This window comes from Drosophila virilis, chromosome X (assembly GCF_030788295.1).
Source record: "Drosophila virilis strain 15010-1051.87 chromosome X, Dvir_AGI_RSII-ME, whole genome shotgun sequence".
NCBI lineage: Eukaryota > Metazoa > Arthropoda > Insecta > Diptera > Drosophilidae > Drosophila > Drosophila virilis.
The window spans coordinates 27,163,053-27,189,725 of NC_091543.1; the positions used below are offsets into that span (position 1 = coordinate 27,163,053).

Sequence of the window (26,673 nt, forward strand, 5' to 3'; positions counted from 1 at the left end):
TTTCCAAATAAGAAATATTTCCTTATCTAGTTAATTTTTTATAATGTTTAAAGGGCTTTTATCTTTTGACTTTCCATTGGTGTAAGGCCTTACGAAATCGATTGACATTTACGAAAGTTTCTCAAAATTAAACATTTTAAAATCTTATTTATAAAAAAGAAAACACGTTTTTGAAAAGTTTTCAACAATCAGTTCGCTTTTAGTTACCCTGAAAACTATCAAAATATATCGGGTTTGATAATAAATAAATTTATGTTGCATAGTGTAAACAAAAAATTGTTCATTTTCGTTTGGGATTAACTTAAAGTAAAACCCATTGTCGATGGAGCGTACAATGCTACCTGAGGCTATCTACAATAGTGACAGCTGGTTTCTTGTATGCTCTTAGAAATGCAAGGGTTTTGGCCAAAAATGTTGATTTCTGGCCCATAGTCCAAATGGGAGCAATTAAGGTTCTGCTGCCGCGTCAGCTCTTCGGCCCTCCATCACTTTCAACGTTGCTTTGAAGCTTTTTGAAATCGCTGCCCTTTGGCCCTTGCCGTCTCGCTTGCACGTGTGGAATACTTTTGGGTATCTGTGTGCGTTTCTGTTATTGTTTTATGTTGTGTGTGCGTGTGTGTGTGTGTATATGTGCATGTGCGTGTGTGTGTGTGTGTGTTTGTGTTTGTGTGTGTGTGTATATGTGCGTTGTGCGTTGCTGACGTCGAACGCTGTTTGACACATCTTGCCACAAGCAACAGGACAAGCTACCCGGCTCTGGTCCCGGCCCTGTTCACTTCCTGCCCCAAATTCGGCAGCTGCTGCTACTGTTGCTTCGCATTTGGCGAGTTTGCGCGCTGCGCTTACCCCAACCCGCAACGCCCCTGATCCTACTCCGGCTCCTGTTCCTGTTGCTTGCCGTGGCGTCACTGGCCCCGGATGCCTAACCTGCCTAACTCTGGTTTCGTGTGTGCCCAATATCCAATCTGGCCCCAAAAAACCAACCACAATTGTCATCAGAATGTTTCGAGCGCTGTGCGAAATTCTAGCTGTCAGCCCATTAGCCTATTATCGATTTACGGAGAATATTTCAAGTTTTCAAAACCATCTAACTACGAAACATATCTAGTTTACGTTTTTCTTCTAGATCAACCAACTCGCCTTGGCAAACTGATCCACTGTACTGTTAAGTATGCTAAGGGCTAGAGTTTTAATTTATACATCTACATAACGTACAAATTATAATATATATATTATAAAAATAGGTCAACGCAAGAAACATAAACTTGTGTACTGAATATAGGTCAAACAAAAGAACGCTAAAATGTTTTTGGCGTGCATTTACCGCAGTAAAGCTGCCAACTACTTTTTAGTTGTAAAATAAAACCGCAAATCCCCGTTTCCCTGAATATGCTCGGATTTGTGCGAAGTATTTTAAGCCATTCAAAGGGTATGCTCACTTTTTGTATATGCGAATTTATCATATAAACATTTAATGCTCCTAGATTTAAAAAATTTGCTATTGTCATAAATTTCTCAAATATTAATAAGAAATATTATAAAAATAAATAAATAAAAAAATGAAAATGTTGAATACATTTTTTGTTTCAACATAAGAAGAATTAATATTAAAACTTCTATTACAAAATAATTATCTATGCTTTTTTAAGTCATGCAACCATTTTCCACCAATATACCACTGTGGCGGGTGAAATTAACCCATTTTCACTGAAACACCTATTCATTAAGTTCTTATGTAAAATCCTTGAAAATAAGTTTAAAGCAAATCGAACAAAACTTGCAACTTCACAAAACAAAAATTTGTCAATATTTGCAGAGCTTAATCTAGGTTTCTGATGGACTTTATAAATTTCTAGTTAACTGCTGAAACTTTAATTTAATGTGAGCGCTTAACCAATATTTTTTCTAAAAATAAATTAAAGAAATATGTAATATTCGTATATGTAACATTGTGTATGCAATATTGTATATTGTGTATTATAAATCGTAAAATAAAAATTGTATATAGTGTTTTAGTTTTAGTGCGATTTGTTGCATCAAAAATGAAGCTTTAATCATGTGAAGAATATTTTGAACAGGCATTGAATTTCTCTGCCATTTATACTTACCACAGGATCTATTGAATCGATGCAGCGTGTCTGCGGTATTTAGTTAATTGAACACTTCACTTTGAAATTAACACAATTTATTTGTTTGGTGTTGTAAACAATTTTGCATATTTCACATTTATTTGTATCGTTTGTCAATTGTTCGTTTTGTTTTTAAATAAATGTATGTCCGTATGTATGTAAATATGAATATACATATATTTAATTTCACTCCCAGATATATATATATATAATGGCATTTTGCTAACTTGTTTTCAGTGTATGCTTGTAGTGGTACATTTTGGAGTACATATATGCACATGTGTATGTCGACACATGCGTGTGTGCATGTGCGCATATGTATGTATTAACGAGTAAATGCTCAGAGCTTTGGTTACGCTCTAGCCGCAAAACTTAACATAATATTCATGTATATATTGACTTATATGCGTGTATATATTTAATTATATATATGTTTACATGTGTTCGTTAATGCTCTCTACATATGTTTATATATATATATATATATATATAACTAGTTCAGGTAATATTTAAATTATAACGCGATAGACCTAAGAGTTGTTTGTTTTGCAATTTCCGCTCGTCGAATATGTGTATCAAAAGTTTTATCAAATCTTGAAATCATTTGCATCTCGTATTCTAGGCATTATTCAAACTCTTACCCGAACCTAGTCCTATGCGACCTTTAAATTTTATATAAATTATAATTGTATCAATTTATGTATAATTTCATTAGCGCTTACAAAAATATCAATATTTAAAGAAGCAACAAGAAATCACATTAAGTTTTTTTTATATATATTTTTGTTGTTTGTTTGTTTGTTTGTTTGTCCTTTGGTTGAGGGGAAGGGTGTTTCTATACACAAAAAGCGTGCGTTTCGCATTTACCTAATTGGGTTTATGTATGTATAGTATATGTATATATATATGCACTACGTGAGTGTAAACAACAAACCTTTTAGCCCAATGGAGGGAGTTTTTGGTGCGCCTGCACAACAAAAATAATAAACCAATATGTGCTCTAGTCGTGTGGGCACGACTAGCGTATACCCTGTACCCTGTCTATCTGTGTAACTTTTGCAATTTGTTCTTTTAAAACTTTTTTCATATTTCTATGTTACAAAATTGCATTGCTACTTTTTGAACCTTCTTTTCGTTCTTCTATTTTTGGTAAGGAATTTCATAGGTAGGATATTCAAAATTTCGAGCAAGCCTTTTCACTGTGTTGTGGTCATATTCTTATTATAAGCGGACTCACATCAGAGAGATTTATCTATGTGCAATTTGATCAATTGATTGGGTACAGGGTATAGGTATGCCTGAGAGTATTTCCATCGAAATCGGCGGAAAGAATTTTAAGTTGTTTTGATTATTGAAAACATTTTTTTGCTTTTGCTTGGTTATAACAATATATATAAATACACATGCAAATTCATACACCTAATATGTATATTATTATGTGTTGTATATTACGACAGGCATGCCATCGATCCGACATTATCATTATATAAATATATATCATACATTATTGTAACTAGCAAACAACATATTCGTAACACTTCATAATACACTACAGTTGTTCGAACTAAATCGAGCTGCATTATCTACGCTTCGCATTGGCCGCAATGCCACCCCCGTCTCTCTCCTAACTCTCTCTAGATCTAGTCAAAAATGTTTCTTATGTGGGTAGCTAGATCTATGTTAACTGGCGGCCCGTTCTCAAGTACAAAAGCTCAGCACCAAACCAACCAATTGCCTTGCCCCGCAAACAATTGAAACATTTAGTACTTGTTATATAAATATATATGTATGTATATGTATATGTATGTAGCATATACTATGCACTATGTGTGTACGTGTGTGTATATATATTGTGTGTGTGTGTGTGTGTGTGTGTGTGTATGTGTGTGTGTATTGGTTGATCTATGACAAACCCTAACATACTAATTATGTTAACAATTATGGAAACAGTAGCTGTTTCGTCTAAAACCCGCCCCAAAATCCCGCACAGCATTGCAGTTGGTGCTTATGTATGTTTGTATAATGTATGTGTATGTATGTATATATATATATAATGCGTATATATGTATATACACTACAATATTCTCATCTCTGAATATACAAAACGTATAAATATGCATTGTAACTGCCTCTAAATAGGTATGTATTAATATAAATATATATTTATATATATATATATTTATATATTAATGTATGTATATATTGTATAAGTATAAATATAATATGTTTTGTTTTATGTTTTGTTTCTGTTAACAGCATGTTTAGCGCTTTTTATGTTCAGGTCACTACATTTCTTTACGGCTTAGTTTTCTTTTGCATTTGTCTTTGACTTAATAAAGTGTATTTTATATAAGTTTTCTGTATTTTTTTTTTTTGTAATATTTTTTGTATGTTTCATTCTTGCTTACAACTGAGCTGAGTTGATGCGCTTCTAAAACGATTCCCAGTCACTTAATCAAAAATTGCAAAACAGCCCGTCAAGTGGGCATAAACTTGTTCATTTCTACACAATCGCAGTGTTCGTAAATAACTGATAAACGATATCCGATAATCGATAACCGATAATCGATAACCGATAACTAACTAACAACTGCCCCAAGAGCGTTCGGTGTCCTAACGGTGCATTTCATACAGCTACAGATACTTCTTTCTCTCTCTCTCTCTCTCGCCTCTTTCTTTGAGTTGCAACCAGAATCTACATTAGTATGCAATACTTAAGTGCTCACTACTACATATGCTATATATATATATATATCCAATACTGTTTCAGGAAGTACGGATGTTATGTATTGCAGGTGACAGAAACGAGAGCTAACCAATTTGTTGAGCCTACTATGTGCTAGCTTATAAACGTTTGGGACCGCACTCAACCACACTGACGCTCACATATACACAGAGACGCATGCACGCACACACTCGCAAGCAAAGCCAACACTCAAACACACATGCACACTCAAAAATTACACACATACACACACATGCAACTAGGTGAGCTACATAGCCAGTTCCAGTTCCGATTCCCATTTTCTTTCCAGTTTCATTTTGAGTGAGTTGCTCCAAATTGTGTTCCCCTGTGAAACTTATTTGTTCTCAATTATTGTCTGCAATTGCAGGACGAGACTGCGAGATAGCTGCAGTATCGACTGGGCATTATGACGCTCGGCCATTTCTGAAATTAAAAACAATATGCACAAGCATTTATGAAAATATGTAAACACAAAACAAGTTTAAGTCTACCCGTACTATCTTAGAGTTAAATTTTACTTAAATATTTTCAATCGATATTCGATTGCAGAAAACGTCTCAAATGCACTTTCATATAAAACCCCGAAAAGGAGTTTCAGCCCGAAACTTCGCCCACCAATCGTTGACCCCCATTTCCACCCCGAAGGGGGATAGATTTCGAGAAAAGTGTAAAACACCAATCAAATGAATTTAAGCAAAGATATTTTGAAATTAGTTTAAAGACTCTCGCATAAAGGACACGTCTCAAATGAATGAACGAAAAATGAAGATCCTTGAAAGTGAGTTTGAGCCCGAAACTGCACTCATAATTCGTTGACTCCCGATTCCACCAAGGACTAATGGATTTCCAAAAAAAAAAAGTAAAATGCCACATAAGTGAATTTGAGCAATTATCATTGAAAATGAGTTTGACAAAGTAGCATGCAACCGTTTAGAGACTCTAAACTTTAAACTGTGCGTTGATCATGAGTCAGTCAGTCATTCAGTGAGTCAAAACAAACAGCTTCAAATATATAAGTGACTATACCATTAAAGAACTTGATGACATCTGTAAAGTCCATGCTGTTGGACAAGATGATATCGCGATAGGTTTCGAGCAGCGCCAGCGCCAGGAAGAGCACAAAATGCCCGGAGGCAATATGTTTGGCTGCCCAGATGACCTCCCAGGTGGCAAAGACATCGTCATAGATGAGCTCACGCTTGAAATCCAAGAGGAACCAGCGGTAACAGAAGTAGAAGTGGGTGTAATCGCCATTCGAGTCCATCAGGTCGTACATCTCTGAGTCGAGTATTTGGATGAGCGAGCTGGAAGATATCGGCGAAAGAGCAGGTCAGCATCTGTTCAAGATTGCATAGATAGACAGATAAATACCGCATATTGGCGAAATGCATGTCCATGGCACCACCGCTGGGAAAGTTCTCGATCATGCGCTCCATGAGCTTGCAGAAGCAGCTGTAGCTGAGCGACTCATCATCGAAGATGACCAGCAAGGGAGCGACCAGATCGCACATGCCCTGCATGTAGCCCACGTCCAGGTGCTCCCACACATACGTCGATATCACATTGCGTAGCTTGTCCAGATTCTCGCTGGCAAAGTACCAATAATTTCGATCGCAGCGCTGCACATCCTTCTCGATCCGATGCAGATTGAGGCCAAATTGTTCCAGCAGCTCGACGCTGTAGACGCCTCCATTGGAGCTGGCGGGCGAGACGCAGGCGGACTTTGGCTCCTGCAGGGCATCAAGTGAGGCGACAACAGTGATATCCTCGTTAAGCGGCGACATGAGGCTGGTCTTGCGTGAGGTGAACTCTTCGGTGGGTTCGTCGTCATTGCATTGGACATCGAGGTCATCCAGCGAGGCGGCTTCTGTAATGATGACTGCCGTTGCTGGATGCTCTTCATCGTGGCGCACATCATCGGCGCTGTGAAATTTGCTTAACTGACCGTAGGGCTCCGAGTCCATATCCACAGCTATTTCCGCCTCCGCGGCTGCCTCATCTAGGACTTTGACATCTGCCAGATCGGCAAACTCGTTGCCTACCGTCTCGTAGCTGCTGGTGGAGGGTGAACTCTTAATGCTGAGCAACAGTATATTGCCACTGCCATCGAAGCCCAGATCGCCCTCAGCTTCGGAGTCACCAAAACAGTTGTCCTGCAAACGCAGTGGTTCCATGCCATCAATGTTCTGCGACTCCAAGAGTAACTGCTCGCTTAGCTGTGGTGCCACGGCCGACGGATCCGATGATTCCTCTTCATGTTCCACTGTCTCCTCCTGTGCCTGTGCCAGCTGTTCCTCCAATAGCGGCTGCTCATCGTACTCGTCACCCGGATCGGATATGTCCGAGAAATCGTTGTCATCAAATACATCGTTCTCACCCTCGGCCTGCTCACCATTGTCCAGCTCCAGCTGCCCGCCACCATTCGACAGCAGATCATCCGTAGTGAGGGCATTTGCATTGGCTGCCAGTCGTGCCTGCTCCGCACTCATCTTGGCCACAGCCAGGGCCGTCTTCTCCTTTTCGCGCTGTCGCACAATCGCCTCCACGGCCAGCCACTCGCTCATTGTGGTCTCATAGTAGTGTTTGCAGGTCTCGTCCTGCTTTTGACGCTCCTCCGGCGTCGATCCGAACGCGTAGTGGCCAAGCAGATACGGCCACACCTCCTTACGCAGTTCGTGCTCAACACCACCGAAGTAGACCAGACGATAGAGCTCCAATTCACCGGTAACAATGCCATCTACATTCATTGCCTGCCACTTCTGTATGGTTAGCCCCTGCTCGTCAGCGGCCACTGTAACGAAGGAATGGAAGTATGTATTGGAAGATTCAATTTCAATTAGCTGACATTCACTTACAATCTGGGGTTATGCGACCATTGACCAGGCCGGAGAGATGGGTGCGAACCGTGGACAAATGCCGACAGTAGGCCAGCCAGCCGTAGAAGGCGCGCGAGATTATCTGGCGACGCATTGTGGAGCAGACCAGCTCAATGCTGGCCGTTTGGCTGGCCTGTATCAATGGTGGATCTGGGTTGCTGCTCTGGTCAATGGACAAGCTCTTGCTGGAGCAATCGCTACTGCCGGTGGTCGAGCAGCTGCCCAAATGCTTGCGCCGCGGACTGGAGCGACCAAGTTCGAGTATGGGATGTGTAGCCACTAAAAGGAATCAGCAGGGATATTTAACAAATACATGCGTATCGTTGAAAGATCTTACGGAACTCCTCGTGCTGGCTTTTGCTGACTACGCGAAAGACATAGTCAATGGGTGTCTCATCGCTGGATGACTCCATGACCGAGGGCAGGATATGCCGACGCACGCTTTTCGGCCAGGGAAAGAGCTTGCCAATGCCGCGCTGCGACCAGAGCGGCGGATCGAGCTGGCCATGCGGCAGCAGACCCGTTTCCAAGCAACTGAGGAACGCCTGCAGGTGCCCGCCCTCCGGGAAGTGTATGGGCGGCCGTTGTACGCCATCCTGGCCAACTAGTATGATGGTGCCACCGGTGTCACCGCCACGATTCTGATGGCAATGCACATAGACAATCTCGTCCACATTGATGTTAAGCGCGTAGCCCCAGTAGAAGCTCTTGTCGCTGCCATCGCCATCGTTGTAGCCGTTCATCAATTGATTGGGCGTCCATTTGATGGTCAGGGACTGGATGCTCTGGTGCAGACTGAGGTAGCCCGGCATCGGTTCTGCCACATCTTTGGGCAGCACAAGCACATTGTTCTTGCCATAGAGTAGGGTGGTCCGTGAATTTTGATGCAGCGACTCCACATAGTCCTTCGCCACGCTCGCCGGCGAGCAGGCCTTGAAACTGCCGCTGCTCGTGTCCTCCGAGCTGGTGTGCAGGCTGCGCTTGAAATTGATAATGGGCCGATGACAGGTGGGTGGCGTCCGATTGCCCGAACTGATGCGATGGCGCTGCACCTGAAAGCAAATCGAAAAAGGGAACAGCTTAGACAGTTACGTATTGATGCAAGTGCTTTCGGGATTACCAGCTCATCGGCGCAGGGATCGGACCAGTAGTGATCGGCAGTCTTGGCGCGCGTAAACTCCAGAGCACAGGGGCCCACCAGCAGGGAGCTGAGTATGGAACCATAATCGGGATCGGCGACCAGCGCCTCGCGATCATAATAGCTCTGAGCATTGCCCACCAGATGCTCAATAATCTTGGCCAAACGTTTCTCGTAGAGCGCCAGGCGTATCCACAGATATTTGCCCAGCGGGGCCGCCGCACCATTGGCACCCACCGAGGCGACAACCGTATTTATGGTGGTCACCGAGCTGCTGCTGCCGCTACCCTTGCTGAGCAGCTTCGGCTTAATGATGCTGTCACTGCTGGAGGAGGAGCGCTTGCCGCTAACCGCATGGCTCTCCTGGGCCAGCTCTAGCTCCAACAGACGACGGCTCACATAGTCCGCTTCCGGGCAGATCTTTGCTATCTTCTGTATTAGCGCTGTCGTCGATGAGGTCTTGAACAGGCCCAGGGCGCGCCGCCGCAGGCCGTGGCTGAGGCAGGCCTCGACAGCGGCACAAAGCGATGTCACTGAGCTGCTCTCCTCGTGCACATACTTCTTGGTGACCGCCTCCTCCATCAGTTGTTTTACCTCCTTCTTAACGCTCGCAATCAGGCGCTCCTTCAGCTCGCACTCTGCAAAAACCAGCACAGTTTTGGCCAAATTAATGTCAGGAAGCTAGTCCTAAAATTTGGCATAATTCTATTTCAATGACGGTCCTCAAGCCTTACAATGAACGACATGTCAGAAGCTGCTCCATGTGTATTCCATGTGTCTATTCTCGCCCCGCCCCCCTACGGATTGCATTTGAACTTAAGGCCAGACCGCTGTCAATCATTTGGCCATCACTGTCAATTCTGTTTCGGAGCAAATCGTTGCTACCAACAAGCATCTATTTATGTATGTATACTATTCATGGATGTATTCACAAATATGCAAATGCCATACGAAAAAGAGCCCAAAAGGCGCGCTTCTAATTAGAATGCAAATAGAATAGAAAGGATTTGGCCCAGCGGCAACGTGACATGGCAACCCAATGGCGTATTCCATCTTTAAGCGCATCTCAAATATTTTGACCAGACTCCAAAGCGGTTTTCGTTTTGTTTATTTTGTACAACAGCAAAACTAACGCATGAACTTTAAAGGCTATTTTCAAGCTTTCCGAATTCATTTTAAGGCAAGAACATTTTGCAATTCAGCTAAATTCCAACTTTACAGCTAACACACACATGAAATACATTCACCTAAACGAATATCCGACAAGATTTCCTTAAAGATGATTTTAAGATATAGTTATAAATCATATATACATATATTGAAATCGTCTACAAATGAATAGTTAAGTGTTAGCCTATTTAACCCGGACCTGGTGTATGTCTCCAAGCCAGATTTCACTGATTTTCCGATAACAGGGGTGGAATTGGTAAACTTTGATCAGTAAAGTGAGTTTCAACGTAAATGCCGTATTCGCTTTTATTATAGAGAATCTTAAATAAGGTTTCGAATTATAAGCAAGGTTTTCCAGTCCATGAACTTAGTGATTGCTTTCTTTTATATCAGTTTAATCTGGATTGTGTCTTGTAGGTATTTGATTCATTCTAATTGGAAACGGTTCCATGACAAGATTGAACATAGTTTGCAAATATTGATTCTAGACCCATGTGCGTATTTAGTTAAAGGCGATTTAGTAGCTGCGGTCTGCCCAGTTGGCGTCCGTTTGAATTATGCATTAAACAATTCAATTAAAAAGAAAGCAAGACGCCTGCCACTACGCAGAGCCGCCAGCCGGGCTGGGTCTGGTAACCTTGACTCGCCAATGGCAATGGAACAGAGCAAAATGTACAAGAACAAGAACTAGAAGAAGAAGTAGAGAAAGAGGAAGAAGAGGAAGAGAAAACAACAAAGAAATAATGAAAAAGCAAAACGAAGAAAAGCTTGCGTGAATCGTAAACTAGACAATGTGTGTACCCAGCGTAGGGTGTATCGCTGGCCTCGCCGCGGACAGAGGGGTGGATGGATGGAGGATTGGAGAAGGGGAGGGGGTGGGGTCTGTATAGGGAAGAGACTGGATGTGGGTGCGTGCACCTGCGACGCACACTCTTGACCCTGAACAACATAAAACAGCTGATGACAGGCAAATACAAAAAGCACGCCTGGGTGCGAGCGAGACGACGACTAACACGCAGCGCAGGATGCGAGGCGTGGGAGCAGGACAACGTAAGGCACAGCGAGAAAGAGAGCGCGAGGCAGTGGCAAAGGGAGAGGGAGAATGCAACGTGTGGAGGGATGACAAACATGAGGATTGTGCCTTGCCTTTGCTCGTGCTCCTTTAATTTGCTGTCAGCTCCAACCTCGCCCCATGCCATTTGACCGCGCCATATTGTAAATGGAAGCTGGACCCAAACATATGTTTGCCACCCAACTGAAACAGTATTATACACACACACGCACACAGGCACACTCATGTGGAAACTGGGGAGGCTAATCGCATTGGCAACTTTGAAACATTGCCGGCAAATCAGGCGGGCTTCAACTATTTCTCCAACTTACTTGAACCCTATCTAAAATTCTGTGGCTGAATAGGACTATCTGTCAGCTAAGGATCAGAGGCTAGGGCAGACAGGTTGGCTGAAGGATTCAGTAATGATAAGTAAGCCTTAATATATTTATGGGCAGTTCAAGGACTACGCTAATGTTACTCGTACTTTTTCAGTATGTAGAAAAACAAAAGAAAAACTAAATCTTAAATCTTGTCAAAAAAGGAAAATTAACTTTAACTTAAGTTTTTTTAAAATATTCTTTTTTTCTGGGACAGAAAGTCAGCAGATTGGGAGGAGATTTTTATCTCTCACTCTTAAAAATTGACATTAAACTTAATTTGTAATTAGTTTAAGCCGCAAGCGACATTTTAAATATCTCCTGTCACTTATTTGTTGTACACGCAAGGTCAGCTCTTAGTTGACATTGAATATAAAACATTTGGTCTGGTCGAAGGCAGCTTTTTTCAGCTGTTGTTTTTTTTTTTTTTTTTAATAATGTGAACCTAAACAGACAAGCAGCGCAAATGCAAGTGCCGCTCGGCGAGGCAGTCATTAAAAACCGATATTTACTCAATTAGCGCGACAAAGGCAACGCAGTTAGTCCTCAGACTGGCAGGGACAGCCGGACAGCCGGACCGCCGGACAGCCGTACAGCTGGACAGCCGGACAGCCGGACGGCCGGACAGACAGTGCGGAGCTGCGTTCAACAGGCCACGCGCCACAACAAGCCAGTTCGTGGAAGTGATGAATGCAAATTTGTGCGCGTGGCCCTGAACTTTTGCTTTTTACTTTGACGCTGCAGCGAACTAAACGTCAGGTGGCTTATTTAATTGGCCGCCATATTAAGCGGCCCGGGTAATGTTGGGGTGGGCGTCGGTGCGGGCGCACGTGCGCGCACATGGCTTGTCAGATAAAGCATCCTCTTCAAAGTGCATTTAAGCACTCGATGCCAATTAGTGGCCAATTTGCATTTGGAATTGCGAGCCCGACTAAGCAGCGGACTGCAGGCTCCCATAACTGGCAGGTGAATGCGGGCACACAAACAAGTCTGCGGATTAAAGAGCACTTAGCATGTCATTATTCTGCCGTCTTTAAGAGAGGCCCAAGAGTACGCGTCCATTGCAGGCCAACTTATTAAACATAATTTGGAATCAGCAATAGACCGCTCGTTGAGAAAACAACGAACAAGTACTCCGAGTCACTTGTATGGCATTCTTTAATTAGCCATCTGTTTGGAAATAACAAATGTGAGCTCATTTACGATAATAAAGATAATTCGTTGCTGCAGGTTCATGTTCTTGCTTATCGTGTACCTATCGCTTATATTCATTGCTGTCAGTCTAATGTGATTCCAACTGGGAGACATTAGGTACTAAGGAGTACAAACACATTTTTAGTGAATGTCCAGCTTTGTTCTGGGAAAAGGGACAGTAATCAGAGGTAATGAGTCTGCAGCGAATGCCCGGATTAGGACTGCCTCCACAAAAGACCTGCTCACCCTCATTAGGCAAATGGAGTTGCTTTTGTCCTTGCAGGGACCTGATGGTACAAAAGACCTTTTTGAGGTCGTAGTGGCACCAGCTCTTCCCTATTGTATGACTGCTTTTCGTTTAATAAGAATAACTAAGCGGGTAATATATTTTTAGAGCAGTAAGCAATTAAGCGGTAATAGTAATATTTAAGTTTTAAGCATGTTTTGTACATGGGGAAAAAATGCCGCGAAACTTTCGCCTTGGGCAAAATTTAGATGCAGCCGTAAGAGCTATATTAAAAAAAGTATTTACATTCCAATCATATTAATTAATTTATATATTCCGTTAGCATATCAATAATGTGTTAATTTAATCAATGTGCAGTTACTTTATCCCGGGCCCGCAAAAGTATGCTACACAAAAACGCGCCCAGTATCAATGCGGCATGGGAATTGAAGACTCTACATATCATGCTATCACATATACATACACACGCGTATACACACAAGCACACACACACACACAGCCGACAAGAATTAGAAAAGTTCTGTTGTGAAAGTTTCGATAAACTCTGCATTTGTCTTGCAGAACGTAAAATTATTTCGTTTTCTCACCTTCAGCTGCGACGCTTTCTAATCATGGGCAGCACGCACAGACACGCACACACATACATACATATACATATATAAGTTTCTCGTTTTGTATAGACATACATACATACTACTAAGCTACGCATTATACATACATATGTAATTGCCATGCTATCTCTCTTGTTGTCATTGTTGTTGTTCTTTCTGCTGTTGCGGCTTGGGACGCACGGGAAAAACCTGAAAAACTTTTGCTTTTTCTCACTCACCGCTGGTGGCATCGCTGTTGGCATTGGAGGCGCCACCGCCGCTGAAACTGTGTAGCATATTCATTTTTGGACGGTCGTGGTACGTGCCTCGCTGTGAAGCAGGCTCCCGACTGCCGCTGCCGCTGCTGCCGCTGCTGCTGCTGCTGCTGCTGCTGTTTTTTGTTGCTTTTGCTGTTCACTTTCTGAAATATATGTGTATGGCTGTATTTGTGTTATTCTTTGGGCAAATATTTTCAGTTTCAGTTTTGTTTATGCGTCGTCGTTGTTAGTTTCTCTTCTCGCTTTATCCTTTGCCCTGCAATATGCGTTCTCCTTCCCTCTCTCTCTCTCTCTCTCTCACTCTTTCGCTCTTTTGCTCTTTTGATACACTCTCTCAATTGCGTTCTTTCGTTGTCCCAGCTGCTGTTGTTCTTTATGTATATATATATATATATATATATATATATATGTATATATATAATTGTTGTCTTTTTATATATATATATTAATATATTAAGTTTATTATGCAGAAAACCCAATTGTATAAAAATTGTTGTTCGTTGTATTTGAATTCGTCCAAGACCTCATGTTATTTTTTTTTGGCTGTGCTTTTAAGTTGTGCTACGCACACACACACACGGAGGCGCACACATGCAAATACATATATGTGTATGCATATACATACATATGTTGCTGTTGCTCTGCTAGCCGCCGTTAGTTTAGTTGTTTTTGTTGGTGTTGTTATTGCAAAAGCGTTGTCAAGCATGAACTACGCATTTTGGCATATGTGCATATATGCATGTGTATTTACATATGTATGTATGTGCACATTGACAACACTTAAATCGGTTGCTTTACATTTCAGCTGCAAGCGCGTTGTCGCTGTTATTGTTGCCCTTCAATTTGTTGTTGTTGCCACAATTAACGGACGAATAATTTGCTGGGCGGCCCGTTATGCACAGCTCTTTGTGTTGCATACTTTCTTGGGCTCTCGTTCTCACACCATTTTGCCTCCACACTGTGTGCGTGCGTTTATGTGTGTGTGTCTGTGTGTGTGTGTGTGTGTGCCCGCTTCCGTCTATTTGCTGTTCTCGTCCGTTTCCCAGCAGCTCCGTTTGTGTACTAACGGCACCTTATTGACATTTACATTCACGACGCCAAGCCGCTGCCAGGCATCCCGCAGGCATCATTTATCGATAATTGTCGATACATCTATCTAAAGTTCAGTGCTGAATAGCGCGTTTTTTGAATAATTTAAATTCCCATTAATTTGTTAACGAATACTGAAGATTTTTTAAGCTCTCATTTTTACTCTGGGATATATTTGTTATTTACTATACTTTACTTCTTCAATGTAACTTTCCTGTAAAGCTATCAATATTTGTTCCGTGTTTTAACAGACAGAGAATAGATAAACATCGAAGTTTTCGAATTCCCTATCGAAATAACTAAAATCACAGACGAGAGCGAGTAAGTGAGGGGGCGCAATTGAGAGTGAGTGCGCAGATTGACAGAAATAGAGACAGAAAGACCAGGCGAGAGAGCAAAGGAGGGAGAAAGCAAACAAACTTTTCAAAGAAAGAGAAATAAACAGTGTGCGACAGAGAAATGGCTTGTATTACCCAAGTTTTTTTCGAATCACGGCGATCCGACTTGTTGCGATTATTTATAGTAAGACTCGAATAACACCAGACAGATTTCATGAAAAATTCAAATATATTTCACAGTAAACAATCCAAATGTAAACAACATACATTTGCTACCGATAAAATATCCACACTTCAGTATATAATGCTGGCAAGCTAACAGACGGTATACAATTACTTTGTACTTAAACATATCTTTTGGAATGCCTGTATATGATGCATATTTCAAATATTTAACAAATTCAAATGACTAACTAACATCAATGGCATCTCCACAGGCCAATTGCTGCTTCTGTTTATCGTCCGATTCACTGGGTACACGCGAGATGTAGATGCCGAACCTCATCTTGCCGCTCTGCATGCGGGCAATGGTCGTGAGCGTCTCGGGAGAACGCTCGCCGGTGCGCTGATTGATGCAGATCATGTCACAGCGCTGACAGGGACCATCCACCTGGAAGAGGACATCGCCAATGCGCAGCTGCGCATACGCCAGCTCTTCGAAGGGCATGCCCGTGTCAATGACAATGTTGGCACGGAATCGATCGACTGTCTCGTCCAGCGCCTCCTCGAACTGCAGCGAACGCACCGAGGCGCGATTGACGAGCAGAAACTGAGCTTGGTTGACCAAACTGAGCTGCTGCTGCTGCGAGCCCGGTGCGCTGCGCTGTGCCGATTGTCGCAGCAGCCGAAGCCCCTCCAGGCCGAGCTGCTGGCTTAGCCAAGTGGCCACCTCATCACCACAATCGTAACCCTCAATGGGCTGACGGCAGACCTTGCTGCGACAGCGTGCCGAGTTGGCGGCCTGAACGCTCAGCGAGAGGGGCACGGAGCAAAAGGACTCGGAATTCGCGCCACAGAAGTGCAGCTCCAGTTGATCCCGAACGACGCGTGGCTGTACCAGGCAGAGATCCGTGCAGCGTTTTTGGGTTAGCGCCATGCCATTAATGTCCACAATCATCCACTCGCGATCGTACTGCAGTCCCTGATGAGTTAAGGGCCAACAAACGGCGTCCCGCTCGATCTTGAACGCGGCACATGACTTGACCGGATAGATGGCCAACTGCAGCAAGCGTGGCCGCAAACGCTGTGCCCGCTGCTGCAGCACCTTGGGTAGCAGCTCCGCCTGTTGTTCAATGAAGCTGAATCGCTGCTGCGGCTTGCTGTGTATATAGCTGGCGCGTAGCATCTGCAGCAAGCGCTCAACATCTTGGGCACGTGTCATGTAGCCAAAGGAGACGCGTACCGCACCCGTCGGCTGTCCATCCAGCAAATCATAGTAATCGCCGCAGATGCGGCCGGCGCGCTTATAAATGGCATCCATTGTATCATCATTCAATTGCAAAAAGTGCTGGCAGGCGCCCAAGTTGCAGAAGCAGCCCGTGCGCAACAGTATGCGATGCAGTGCAGCCACGCAGGCCACCTCACCGAAGCCCACATAATCGCCAGCATCGGTGCGCACGTTGAAGGCCACAATGCCGCCTTGCTTGGCGAGATCACCATAGCCGGCATGATTATAGAGCGTGACGAGCGGTGCGCCGTTGGGATGCTGCAGCTGCTTCAGCTGCTGCTCACAGTAGCGCGCCAAGCCATGCACATGCCTTGAAATGCGTTCCATACTGCGGCCGGGCACCAGGCGTTCCAGCGTACGAAAGCCCTGCAGCAGCTCCACAATGGACAGAAAGGGTAGCGTTCCATCTTCGAAACGTTCATGAAATGTGCTGCGCAACTGATGCTCCATGGTGTGTGGATAAGCGTAGTTGATGGTGCCGCCGCCATAGAAACGTTTGCGCAGCACATCCGCGCCGCGCTTACTTACCAACAGGGCGCCCACGCCCGTCGGATAGCCAAAGATCTTGTAGAAGCTAAGGCACACAAAGTCCGGCCGATAGCGCTGCAAGTCAAGCGGGCTGCTTGCGGCAAAGGAGGCGGCATCCAGGCACACATAATAATTGTTGTTGTTCGTGTTATTCACGCGTTCTCCAGCCGGCTCTGTCCAGATGCACTTGCCCAGCTGCTGCATGCCACGACTCTGTATCTTTTCGATGACAGTCAGCGGCAGCTTGTAGCCACTGAAATTGCACTGAGCCGAGAACACGACCAGCGAGTTGCCATGTGCTGCTCCAGTCGCTGCAGCTGGAGCTACTGGCCCTTCCACATCGTTAAGCACAATGCTATCTTTGTTTAGTGCATAGATGCGCTTGGCCTTTACCAGCTGACGCATGCCCAGCACCGAGGTATGATTCTCCTGGCAGTAGTGAAAATTTCCATCTTTGCCAAAGTCAAAATGTTCGGCCACCAGACGCAGTGCAGCCGTTGCATTTGCCGTGAAAACTACGTGATAGTCGTCTGCGCTCGTATTGAAAAACTCCAAGATTCTGCATCATACATCAACATTAGGTTAATAAATAGTATGCACTCATCAATAGCCTTACCTGTAGCGCACTTGATCCACGTAGTCGCCGGTGGCGCGGCAGGTGTGCGGATTGCAGATAACATCGCGTTGCAGCTGTTGGGCTGCAGCTGACACTTGGCTTTCGGCATAGAGGGTTGTGCCCGCATGGTCGAGGTAGGTGCTATCTGGTTGAGTGCATGACGTTGATCTCAATTAGATTCTTATCAGTTGCATTGGTTCCTATTTCACCACTTACCCGCAAGTCTGGAAAACTCTTTATCGATCAGCGCCTGCTCTGCAGCACTGAACTCCGCCGTGTATTCGCTCATTATTGCGCATTGGTTAATAGCTTCAGCGGTATTTATGGCCGTCCACAACTTGAAAAACAACCGGTAATTATTTATCAAAATCAGATGTCACACGCCTCCGATATCACATATACATATCGATATATTACAGATCGATACATTAAAACGTTGCCACATGTATGTACATTAGAGGTCATCACTATGTAGCATTACAAACAGCTGCAAGCATGAATAGTGTAAATGTGCGGGCATCATTTTTATATTACTGAGGGTAAAGGTTGCTCATAAACAGGCTCCCATTTGTTTTTAATTTGCGTTAATTTATAGCGTCACGATATTAGCTTCGTACATATTTTGAATATCAATATAGTTTTTGCCGCTTAATCGTGCTTGCATAGTGTAATCGATAGTATCGATAAGAAGCAGCTGCTGCTCTCTTGCCATCTTGCCATCACAAAGACCACCGCAATCTAAACACAATTAGTATTGCTTTTTTTTTGTAGTTTATTGCAAACGTTTAAAATTTTGATACCTAAATATGCCCAAGGAAAAATCGCGACGTCGCAGTCGCACTCGCAGTCGTAGCAAGGACAGAAAAAGCTCACGGACTCACAGTTCTAAGCACAAGCACAAACGTAGCCACGACAAGCATCGGGACAGATCCACAAGTGGGCTCGAACGTGGCCGGGAGAAGGAGCGGGAACAAGAACGAGATAGGAATCACCACAAGCGGAGAGAGCACCGCAGCAGAAGTCGCGATAGAAGCAGTAGGCGGCACAAAGAGCAGAAGCAGCCACGACGCAAAGAGCATCGGACACAGTCATCCTCATCATCAAGCTCATCCACGTCCACATCAGCTTCGTCGTCCGCATCAGCGCCCAAGCAGCGAGATCGCGTTGCAGGCGAAAGGGCAGCAGGTAAACGCAGTCCCGAAATGAATTCAATAAAGCTGCTGCAAACGCTGGAAGAGCGCCGCTTGCGGGAGCAGCAGGAACGCCAGCGTTTAAAGGAGGAGCTAAAGGCCAAGGAAACGCCCGAGGAGAAGCGTGCACGTCGCCTGCGCGAAAAGCAGGCCAAAGAGCAACGGAGACGCCAGCGCATGGGCTGGGACAACGAATACCAAACGTATTCCAACGAGGACAATCCATTCGGCGACTCCAATCTGACCTCCACCTTCCACTGGGGCAAGAAACTCGAGGTCGAGGGTCTGTCCAATCTATCCAGCAAGACGGTCGAAGTGCTGTCGCTGCAGAAGCAACTGGAGAATCGTCGCGAACTGGAAAAGGTCAAAAAGCTGCGTCAAGAGCGCGAATTGGAGCGGCAATCGCGCGAGGACGACGCCATGCAACAGCAGCGTGCCAAGGAAGCGGTTCAATTCCGCGAGTGGCAGCGTCATGAGGATCAGTTCCACCTGGAACAGGCGCGTCTGCGCAGCGAGATTCGCATACGCGACGGACGCGCCAAACCAATCGATCTGCTTGCCCAGTACGTATCCGCTACCAACACAGAGGCTGAACTGGAGGATGCCCTGGAGATGCAAATGCACGAGCCATACATGCTGCTGCACGGCCTGAACATAGATGAGCTGGAGGATCTGCTGGTTGACATCAAGGTGTACGAGGAGCTGGAGCAGGGCAAGCACATGGACTTCTGGAACGATATGGTCACCATTGTGCAGGATGAGCTACAGAAGCAGCACAAGATTCAGCAGAGCGAGGCGAATTCGCTGAACCAGCGTCGCGATGGCATACACCAGAGCGTTGTCAAGGATGTGGCGGACATCTTTCGCGGCAAGAACGCCAAACAGCTGGAGGAGATGCGCGCCCGCATCGAGGCCAAAATAAGCGGTCGTGCCGATGGCGTTGACATTAGCTACTGGGAGAGCCTACTCTCGCAGCTGAAGGCGCACATGGCACGTGCTCGTCTGCGTGATTGCCACCAGGCACTGCTGCGCGAGAAGCTGCAGCTTTTGAAGCGTGACAACGATCCACCAAATGTCGTTGAGATCGTCTCACCATCAGCCTCGCTGTCCATAAAGCAAGAGTCGGACCAAGAAGAGCAGGAGCAGCACGAGGAAGAGGCTGGCCAGCAACAGGAGACATCAGAGGCCGACGAGCACAACTTTGATAGCCCGCTAAGGGAGCTGGAGAACTCGTGCCAAATTTACAAACAGCTCAACTATAGTCCCACCTATATACGCGAGGAAGAGTTCAGCGGTCGCCGTCTGACCGCCGCCGATGAGGACAACATCGATGGCGGCCTGTACGCGGACAGCGATGATGAGCGGCGCGTGCAGCGCCAGCGTTTGCTGTTCGTGCATCCGGAACGCGTTGACCTGGCAATGCTGACGCCGCAAGAGCTGCGAATGCGCGGCGAGGCGCGCAAGGGCATGCAGGGCGACGAGGCTGAGTTCAGTGTGGAGACCACACTGGATGCAGTGCCTCAGCTGGCCACCGATAAGTATCGGCCACGCAAGCCGCGCTACTTTAATCGCGTGCACACGGGCTTTGAGTGGAACAAATACAATCAGACGCATTACGACATGGACAATCCGCCGCCAAAGATTGTGCAGGGCTACAAGTTTAACATATTCTATCCGGATCTCATGGACAAATCGCAGACGCCGCAATACTTTCTCACGCCCTGTGCGGACAATGCCGACTTTGCGGTGCTCCGCTTCCACACGGGTCCACCCTACGAAGACATCGCCTTCAAGATCGTCAACCGCGAGTGGGAGTTCAGCTACAAGCGCGGTTTCCGTTGCCAGTTCCACAACAACATCTTTCAGCTGTGGTTCCACTTCAAGCGCTATCGCTATAGGCGCTAAATGCGCTTTATTGTGTTGTCCTTAAGCTGTTTTTCATTTTTATAATAAAATATATTTGTCTCTTCAAAATTCATATGCTCCGCATTCCATCCGAGCTACATGACAGTACAATCCTTGATGGGCGCCGCCTGCACTGATTCGAGCGGCTCGCCGCGCTCCGCCCGCTGCACCTGGTCGAGCACGCTCTGATGCTGCGGAAAGGCCAAGCTGGCCAGCTTGGAGTGCACCAGCTGATCGTCTATGCTCACCTCAAAGGAGCCGCGTCGTCCCTGACGGCAGGACACCTGCACGCCCGGCGCCGCATCCACCAGAAACTGCCGCAGCAGCTGGCACTGCAGCGAAAAGTTACAGGCTCCGCTGTGAAAATGTGGAAAATCATGGATTAACTACACCCACACAGGCCATATAAGGCATCTGATCCTGAGCTAACCAGTATTCTACGTCCACATTGACCATTGCATAAATGCACCAAACATATGTGAAGCACAACAAACTAAATATTATGGGTATTCCGCCAGCTGATTATTTCTATAAAATTAACTGTGAACTGTGAATTTCGCAATATAACGGGTTTACTTGAATGACAAAGGAGTTTTTTTTTTTTCCTGAAAAGCACTTCAAATTGTCATTTGTATAAAATTTGATATTTTAAAAACTATTATTTTGCCATAAGAATTTTGATTTTATTTTTTTTTAATTTCCAAAATAAGTATTTTGATTGAAAACGCATCGCAAGCTCTAAAATTCGAGCGTTCGATATGTTTATCTTTGCAAGAAATCATATCATAAAATTTACTACGGCAAAAATATATTTGATAAACTGTCATATGTCAAGAAATGTCTTTGAAGCATTTTAATCAATTATTACACATAATAATTATATGAAAATATTTACGAAACATATTTACCTAATATTTGTTAAAAAACATTGCTTTTAAACAAAATGATTTTTATAAATGACAACAAAAATTCAATTCACAAATTTCATCGGGAATACCTTGAATACAAAATGTTATCGATATTTGAACCCAACCCGAGCGATAATAACGGCAATGCGATTTTTGAAACGTTAAAATTTAAATGCAAAAAACGTTTTTACATAAGAGTTTCCTTAGAATGTAAAATGTTAACAGGATTTCATGTAGTTAATTTCTGAATTTTCTGAATGGAAGCTCAACCTTTGACGGCGCGTGCACGCAGCATTGTTTTGCAGGCGGCGTTGTGCGTCTTAAGCGGCAACTCATCTGGAAAGCGGTAGAGGTTTAGTTGTTAGCTTTGTTAGCGTTATCCTGTGTGGAATACTTACAGATCTTGTGCTCGCCCTGCACTGGCAGCAGCAGTGGCAACTGTTCCGGTTTGCTGCACACAAACACATAGGGACTGTCGGATTCGCCCTGGGGATAGAGATCACGGTATTCCTCCTGGGGCAAACAGCTCTCCACATTCACACAGCCCAACAGACTGCTTGTGGGATAGTGCGATGGGAACTTAAGATTATCATCTGAAAATGGCAAACGTAATCAATTATTTTGATCTCTGCCTGCTTGACGAACTCACCATTGTAGAGCACACGATAAAACTGCTCCATTTGGGCGATGTCATCGGCGTGCGGCTCCTTGGCGGTGGAGGCAATCCACAGGCGACCGCGATGCTCGCTGTACCATACGCGGCCTTCGTGCCTGGATAAAAGGAATAGGGATAACAAAACATTGTTAAAAGCTTTGAACACATTTTACGTGATCGGCCGAAGTGCATACTTTTTAATGCCTGCCACCAGGAGAGATGCCCAGGGCTGGTGCATGGACAGGCACTGGCGCATGTCCTGCATTTCGAGCAGCTCCTTATCCTGGACCCGATTGTAGATGCGCTCAAGCCCGTCATTGGCAGGTTGTGCGGGCCAAGCTTTCTGCTCCTTGCTCGCCTTGAATACGGGCGGCTTGGCCACACCCAGATTGGGCGCCAGCGCAAGCGCGGATTGACCGGTTAGCGAGCTGCCCTGGTCTATGGCTGCAGCCTTGCTAACAGCAGCCAGCTGGCGCAGCACCTGCTGCTCGTACTCCTTGCTGACCAGCGATTCGTCGGGCAGTTCCCGTCCAGCAAAGTCCACCTTGATCTTGCGCTTCAGCCGGCTGCCGTGCTTCATTTCGTGCATCTCGCTCTTCAGCTGTTCGTACTTCTCGCGCTCGGCATCGGTTAACCAAACGGAGTTCTCCTGGAAGTAGTCCAGCTCATCATCGATGACTGTCGTGCGCTTCTCGCTATTCCGGTCGTACTCCAGCAGACGATCGCGCTGTGCCAGCGCCTGCTGCAGCGAGGCTTCCTTATTGCACTTGCCAGCCGCTGCAGTCGGCTGCTGCTTCTTCAGCGCCTTGGCCTGGCCCTTGGTATTGGCCCGCGTGGTCGCCGCGGCCTTCGCCATCTGCTGTTCCTCCTCGTTGGTATAGACCGGCTCACCGCAGTAGAGGCACGGCCCGCTGCCCTCCTGTTCGCACACAATGCGCCCGCAGCCCAGGCAATTGTTGATAAGCGTGTGCTCCGCCGCCTGACAGTCGCAGCTGCGTCGCCCCTTCAGCAGAATGGTGTCGCCCATGAGTTTACCATCGCCGGCATACATGCTCACAAATTTACCCTGCTTCTTGGCCACTCCGCCACCGGCCCGTTGGACGGGCGCCGCGTTTGTGGTAACGGGTGACTTGTTTTTGACATTGCTGCGTGGTTGCTTGCCGCTGAGCAGCATGCGGCGGCAGTTGTGTAGAAACAGGCGATGCTCCTCGATGTCCTCGCTGAGCAGATTGCCGAAGTAGTTGTCGAACTCTTGGTCATCTCTGATCGCCAAAATGGTGCTGAATATGAGAACGGACAGATTTGATATAAATTTACAACAGAAATGCACTCGGATAACATCTAGGCTAACTCACGACATCATTTGATCCGTGACCACACAGTCCAGGCACTTGGATAAGGTTTCACTTAGCCACTTTTCCATGATCGCAGCCTGGGGGATTGACAAACTTTACGAAATGTCAGCCCAAAGCAAAACAAAAACAGAAATCTACATTTTCTAAATCGATATATGAGCTATCGATAAGCAGTTTACGAAAATCGGCATAGCGCGTTAACATTCGAGTCAAATGGTTGAATCGGCCGAAATGAAGGTTGTATTCAGACTTTTTGTTAAAACTAACTGTTAATATCATCCGTTATGAAACCAGGCATGAAGTAAAGTGTCTGTTCATGGAAAAGTGTCCAAAACTCTTTATTAATTTGAACATAATTAATTATGTTACTTTTTATAAAGATTGGTATTCAAAATTTAAAAGTTTTTAAGTTGGGCTAAGAAACTGTGAGCATGTGAGAGCGCTTGGTGACGTCACTAACTTAAGAGGCTGCCGAATGCATGTTGCGAGAAACGCGTGACAAGAAACAGTGCTAGACAGCGTCTATATGGCCAGATAGAAATTATAAAATCTGGCAACGCCGTGACAACAAAAATATGCGAAATGCAAGTATAAAACAAAATACAATAAATATTCGTGAAAGGAATGGAAACATTTTAAACGCTCTGCCGCTCCCGTTCGTGTTATGCTGCTATTCCGACTGTGATCTAATGTATATTAAATTAAATATTGTGCGAGTTTAATAGTAATATAAGACAAAGACGCGTTGTTTATTTAATTGCTTTGTGTGCCTGTGTGTGTGCTTGTATATGTGTTTAAATTGTTGTAAACAACAAATCATAAGTGCCAGGTTATAACAAAATCTGTGCCTGTCTTTTTGTGCTGTTGTTCAAATAGAAAGTGCTGCCGACACAGCAACAATAACTACGGCGACAAAAACAACAGCAACAAAAGTCATTTGCAAAAAATAAAAAAAAAAATCAAAGCAGACGTCAACGCTGGCGCTGGTGACGGCGACGGCGACGACGACGGCGCTAGCAGCGGCGGGTACGCCTCAGTCTACGTCCAGACAGTTTTAGCAGCAGAGGCAGCAGCCACCCTCATTCGCATTCGCATTCATATTCGCACAGCTGTAACATTTGTCACACGCCCCTTCGCTTGGGGGAAACTTTTCGCATCTTTGGCGCTCTCCGTACGGTACATTCGCGTTAACGGTATTCTGTAATAACTAGAGCCGCTAATATTGTTGCTGTTGCTGATTATAAATTGCGTGCGTCTTTGCTAGCAAACCTCGCTCGCTCGCACGCACGCTCTCTCTCTCTCTATCTCTGTCGCTCGCATAGTTAATCGCCACGCCGTCGTTGCCGTCGACGCAGTTTGTAAGCGACGGCGCTGCGCTTCGATTTTGTTGCTAGTAATTTTTTTTTTTTTTGGATTGTATTTAGTAAATTTCCGCCTGCGCTTACGTGTCATATGATTTGCCAAAAATAGCCAAGTAATACAAAAAAGAGAAAAAGAGAACAATAACAAAAAAAAATGCAGCTGCAGCATTAAAAAGTTCTGCCTGCGCCTGCGTCATTGTGTGTATGTGTGTGTGTGTGTGTGCGTGTGTTTCGGTGCTTATGTGCGTGAATGTGTTTTAAAGCCGGCATTACGGTAGTGCGGTCAAACAGCTGGGACGCAGCTACAAACACACCAAACAACTACATACAACAATACCAAAGGCGAAAATGTATCGAATCGGTCCAATTGGACGCAAATCCAACTTCCACTCGCGCGAGAAATGTCTGATTGGACTCGTGCTAGCTACGCTGTGCTTCCTCTGCTTTGGCGGCATTTTCCTGCTGCCAGACAACTTTGGCAGCGAGCGCGTACTGCGCGTCTACAAGCACTTCCAGAAGGCCGGGCCCGAGATTTTTATTCCGGCCCCACCGCTCGCCGCGCATGCGCCACGCGACGAGGATCCCCACTTTATGGGCGATCGCCAGCGCCTCCAGCAGAAGATCATCGCCGAACTGGGCGACATTTTCGATGAGCCGCAGGCGGCAGCCGATGCGGTTGCACAGGCGCCGGCGCCGGTGCCGGCTGCCCAACAGGAACAGCCCGTCGAACAGGAGGCACCGCCAGAGTTGGCTGCTCATCAACGAGTGTCCTTGCCAGCATCCGATGACACAATCCTTAACAGCAACAACAACAACAATAATCCGCTCCATGGCGAACAACAGCTTAAGCTACCCATGGGCATGGGCAGAGAGCTAGCGGCAGATCATGCGGATGCCGGCATAAAGGAGAAGCGTCTAAAAGTCAAAGAGGTGAGTGAGTAAATATGTACATACATATGTATTTCGTATAACCGAACAAACAACTTGTGTGGGGCTTTCTCTGGCCCTCTCCCTCTCTCACTCCCTCACGCGCAGTCCGATCAGCGCTGATAAGCACAAATTGCGCGGCCTCTCTTTTGCACTAATGGCAGATTTGTTGTATCTCTCGCTTATTAAAATACATTTTTGGCCCGTGCTTCTCTATCAACGGCGGCGACGGCGACGGCGGCGGCCTCGTGTCTTATGTTTCCTCCTCTGCACGTTTGTGCACTTCCGCCGTCAGCGACACTGACGCTGACGGATGCTGTGACGTTGCCGTTGACGCCGATAACTCATTGCGAATACATCAACATGCATACATACATATGTAAGTAAGTATACTGCTTGCGCAAGCTGGCATTACGGTAAATCCGATGACATCTTCAAAATCTCGACGATATGTTGCACAGCCAACTTCGGGTTTTCGAACAAACACGAGCTGCTGCCGCAGCAATGCTTGCAAGTTACCGGACGATATTAGCAAAGAAAGAGAGAGAGAGAGAG

General features: G+C 45.4%; 6 protein-coding genes across 9 annotated transcripts in view; 2 read left to right on the top strand and 4 right to left on the bottom strand.

Annotated features, from left to right (window-relative positions):
* Positions 1-2,180: 2,180 nt before the first annotated feature.
* Positions 2,181-14,850, bottom strand: LOC6632131 (small G protein signaling modulator 2). 2 transcript variants are annotated; one of them, XM_070208741.1, is made up of 8 exons: positions 14,598-14,850; positions 13,761-13,942; positions 8,872-9,527; positions 8,089-8,803; positions 7,731-8,030; positions 6,247-7,666; positions 5,902-6,179; positions 2,181-5,298 (listed from the first exon to the last, which is right to left on the bottom strand). In XM_070208741.1, the coding sequence occupies exons 2-8, from the start codon at positions 13,822-13,824 to the stop codon at positions 5,210-5,212; spliced, it is 3,522 nt and encodes a 1,173-aa protein (XP_070064842.1). In that variant the 5' UTR covers positions 13,825-13,942; positions 14,598-14,850; the 3' UTR covers positions 2,181-5,209. The 2 variants fall into 2 exon arrangements, with proteins under 2 accessions (XP_070064842.1, XP_002055104.2); XM_002055068.4 differs by having other exon boundaries at positions 13,761-14,170.
* A 586-nt stretch (positions 14,851-15,436) lies between these two features.
* Positions 15,437-18,201, bottom strand: mal (molybdenum cofactor sulfurase). The gene is made up of 3 exons (XM_070209331.1): positions 18,034-18,201; positions 17,818-17,962; positions 15,437-17,760 (listed from the first exon to the last, which is right to left on the bottom strand). The coding sequence occupies exons 1-3, from the start codon at positions 18,104-18,106 to the stop codon at positions 15,636-15,638; spliced, it is 2,343 nt and encodes a 780-aa protein (XP_070065432.1). The 5' UTR covers positions 18,107-18,201; the 3' UTR covers positions 15,437-15,635.
* A 320-nt stretch (positions 18,202-18,521) lies between these two features.
* On the top strand, positions 18,522-20,985 carry cactin (cactin, spliceosome C complex subunit). The gene has a single exon (XM_002055066.4). It carries the CDS (start codon positions 18,624-18,626, stop codon positions 20,910-20,912), a length of 2,289 nt encoding a protein of 762 aa, XP_002055102.1. The 5' UTR covers positions 18,522-18,623; the 3' UTR covers positions 20,913-20,985.
* A 22-nt stretch (positions 20,986-21,007) lies between these two features.
* LOC6632128 (migration and invasion enhancer 1) lies at positions 21,008-21,551 on the bottom strand. The gene is made up of 2 exons (XM_002055065.4): positions 21,343-21,551; positions 21,008-21,269 (listed from the first exon to the last, which is right to left on the bottom strand). The coding sequence occupies exons 1-2, from the start codon at positions 21,366-21,368 to the stop codon at positions 21,008-21,010; spliced, it is 288 nt and encodes a 95-aa protein (XP_002055101.1). The 5' UTR covers positions 21,369-21,551.
* Positions 21,552-21,750: 199 nt separating this feature from the next.
* Positions 21,751-23,992, bottom strand: LOC6632127 (molybdenum cofactor sulfurase). The gene is made up of 5 exons (XM_032439743.2): positions 23,831-23,992; positions 22,670-23,755; positions 22,470-22,591; positions 22,219-22,413; positions 21,751-22,156 (listed from the first exon to the last, which is right to left on the bottom strand). Exons 1-5 carry the CDS (start codon positions 23,896-23,898, stop codon positions 22,086-22,088), a joined length of 1,542 nt encoding a protein of 513 aa, XP_032295634.2. The 5' UTR covers positions 23,899-23,992; the 3' UTR covers positions 21,751-22,085.
* Positions 23,993-24,373: 381 nt separating this feature from the next.
* The window catches only part of alpha-Man-Ia (alpha-Mannosidase class I a), a 67,541-nt gene continuing 65,241 nt past the window's right edge, over positions 24,374-26,673 (top strand). The window contains exons 1-2 of one of the 3 annotated variants that reach the window (XM_015171007.3): positions 24,374-24,521; positions 25,255-26,121. In XM_015171007.3, coding sequence (XP_015026493.1) covers positions 25,540-26,121 — 582 coding nt within the window. In that variant the 5' untranslated portion in view covers positions 24,374-24,521; positions 25,255-25,539. Of the gene's footprint in view, positions 26,122-26,673 lie in introns of all 3 variants that reach the window. The other 2 variants (XM_002055063.4, XM_032440135.2) reach the window with 2 other exon arrangements.

Bases quoted from the DNA above. Each gene is read 5' to 3' on its own strand.
- LOC6632131 (XM_070208741.1), bottom strand. From the start codon at position 13,824: ATGAATATGCTACACAGTTTCAGCGGCGGTGGCGCCTCCAATGCCAAC. The intron at 9,528-13,760 runs GTGAGTGAGAAA...TGGTTTTTGCAG, and splicing joins CAACAGCGATGCCACCAGCG to AGTGCGAGCTGAAGGAGCGC. The intron at 6,180-6,246 runs GTATTTATCTGT...GATATCTTCCAG, and splicing joins ATGCATTTCGCCAATATGCG to CTCGCTCATCCAAATACTCG.
- mal (XM_070209331.1), bottom strand. From the start codon at position 18,106: ATGAGCGAATACACGGCGGAGTTCAGTGCTGCAGAGCAGGCGCTGATC. The intron at 17,963-18,033 runs GTAAGTGGTGAA...GCACTCAACCAG, and splicing joins AGAGTTTTCCAGACTTGCGG to ATAGCACCTACCTCGACCAT. The intron at 17,761-17,817 runs GTAAGGCTATTG...TGTATGATGCAG, and splicing joins GTGGATCAAGTGCGCTACAG to AATCTTGGAGTTTTTCAATA.
- cactin (XM_002055066.4), top strand. From the start codon at position 18,624: ATGCCCAAGGAAAAATCGCGACGTCGCAGTCGCACTCGCAGTCGTAGC.
- LOC6632128 (XM_002055065.4), bottom strand. From the start codon at position 21,368: ATGGTCAATGTGGACGTAGAATACTG. The intron at 21,270-21,342 runs GTTAGCTCAGGA...ACATTTTCACAG, and splicing joins AATGTGGACGTAGAATACTG to CGGAGCCTGTAACTTTTCGC.
- LOC6632127 (XM_032439743.2), bottom strand. From the start codon at position 23,898: ATGGAAAAGTGGCTAAGTGAAACCTTATCCAAGTGCCTGGACTGTGTG. The intron at 23,756-23,830 runs GTGAGTTAGCCT...TCTCATATTCAG, and splicing joins GTCACGGATCAAATGATGTC to CACCATTTTGGCGATCAGAG. The intron at 22,592-22,669 runs GTATGCACTTCG...CCTTTTATCCAG, and splicing joins CTGGTGGCAGGCATTAAAAA to GCACGAAGGCCGCGTATGGT.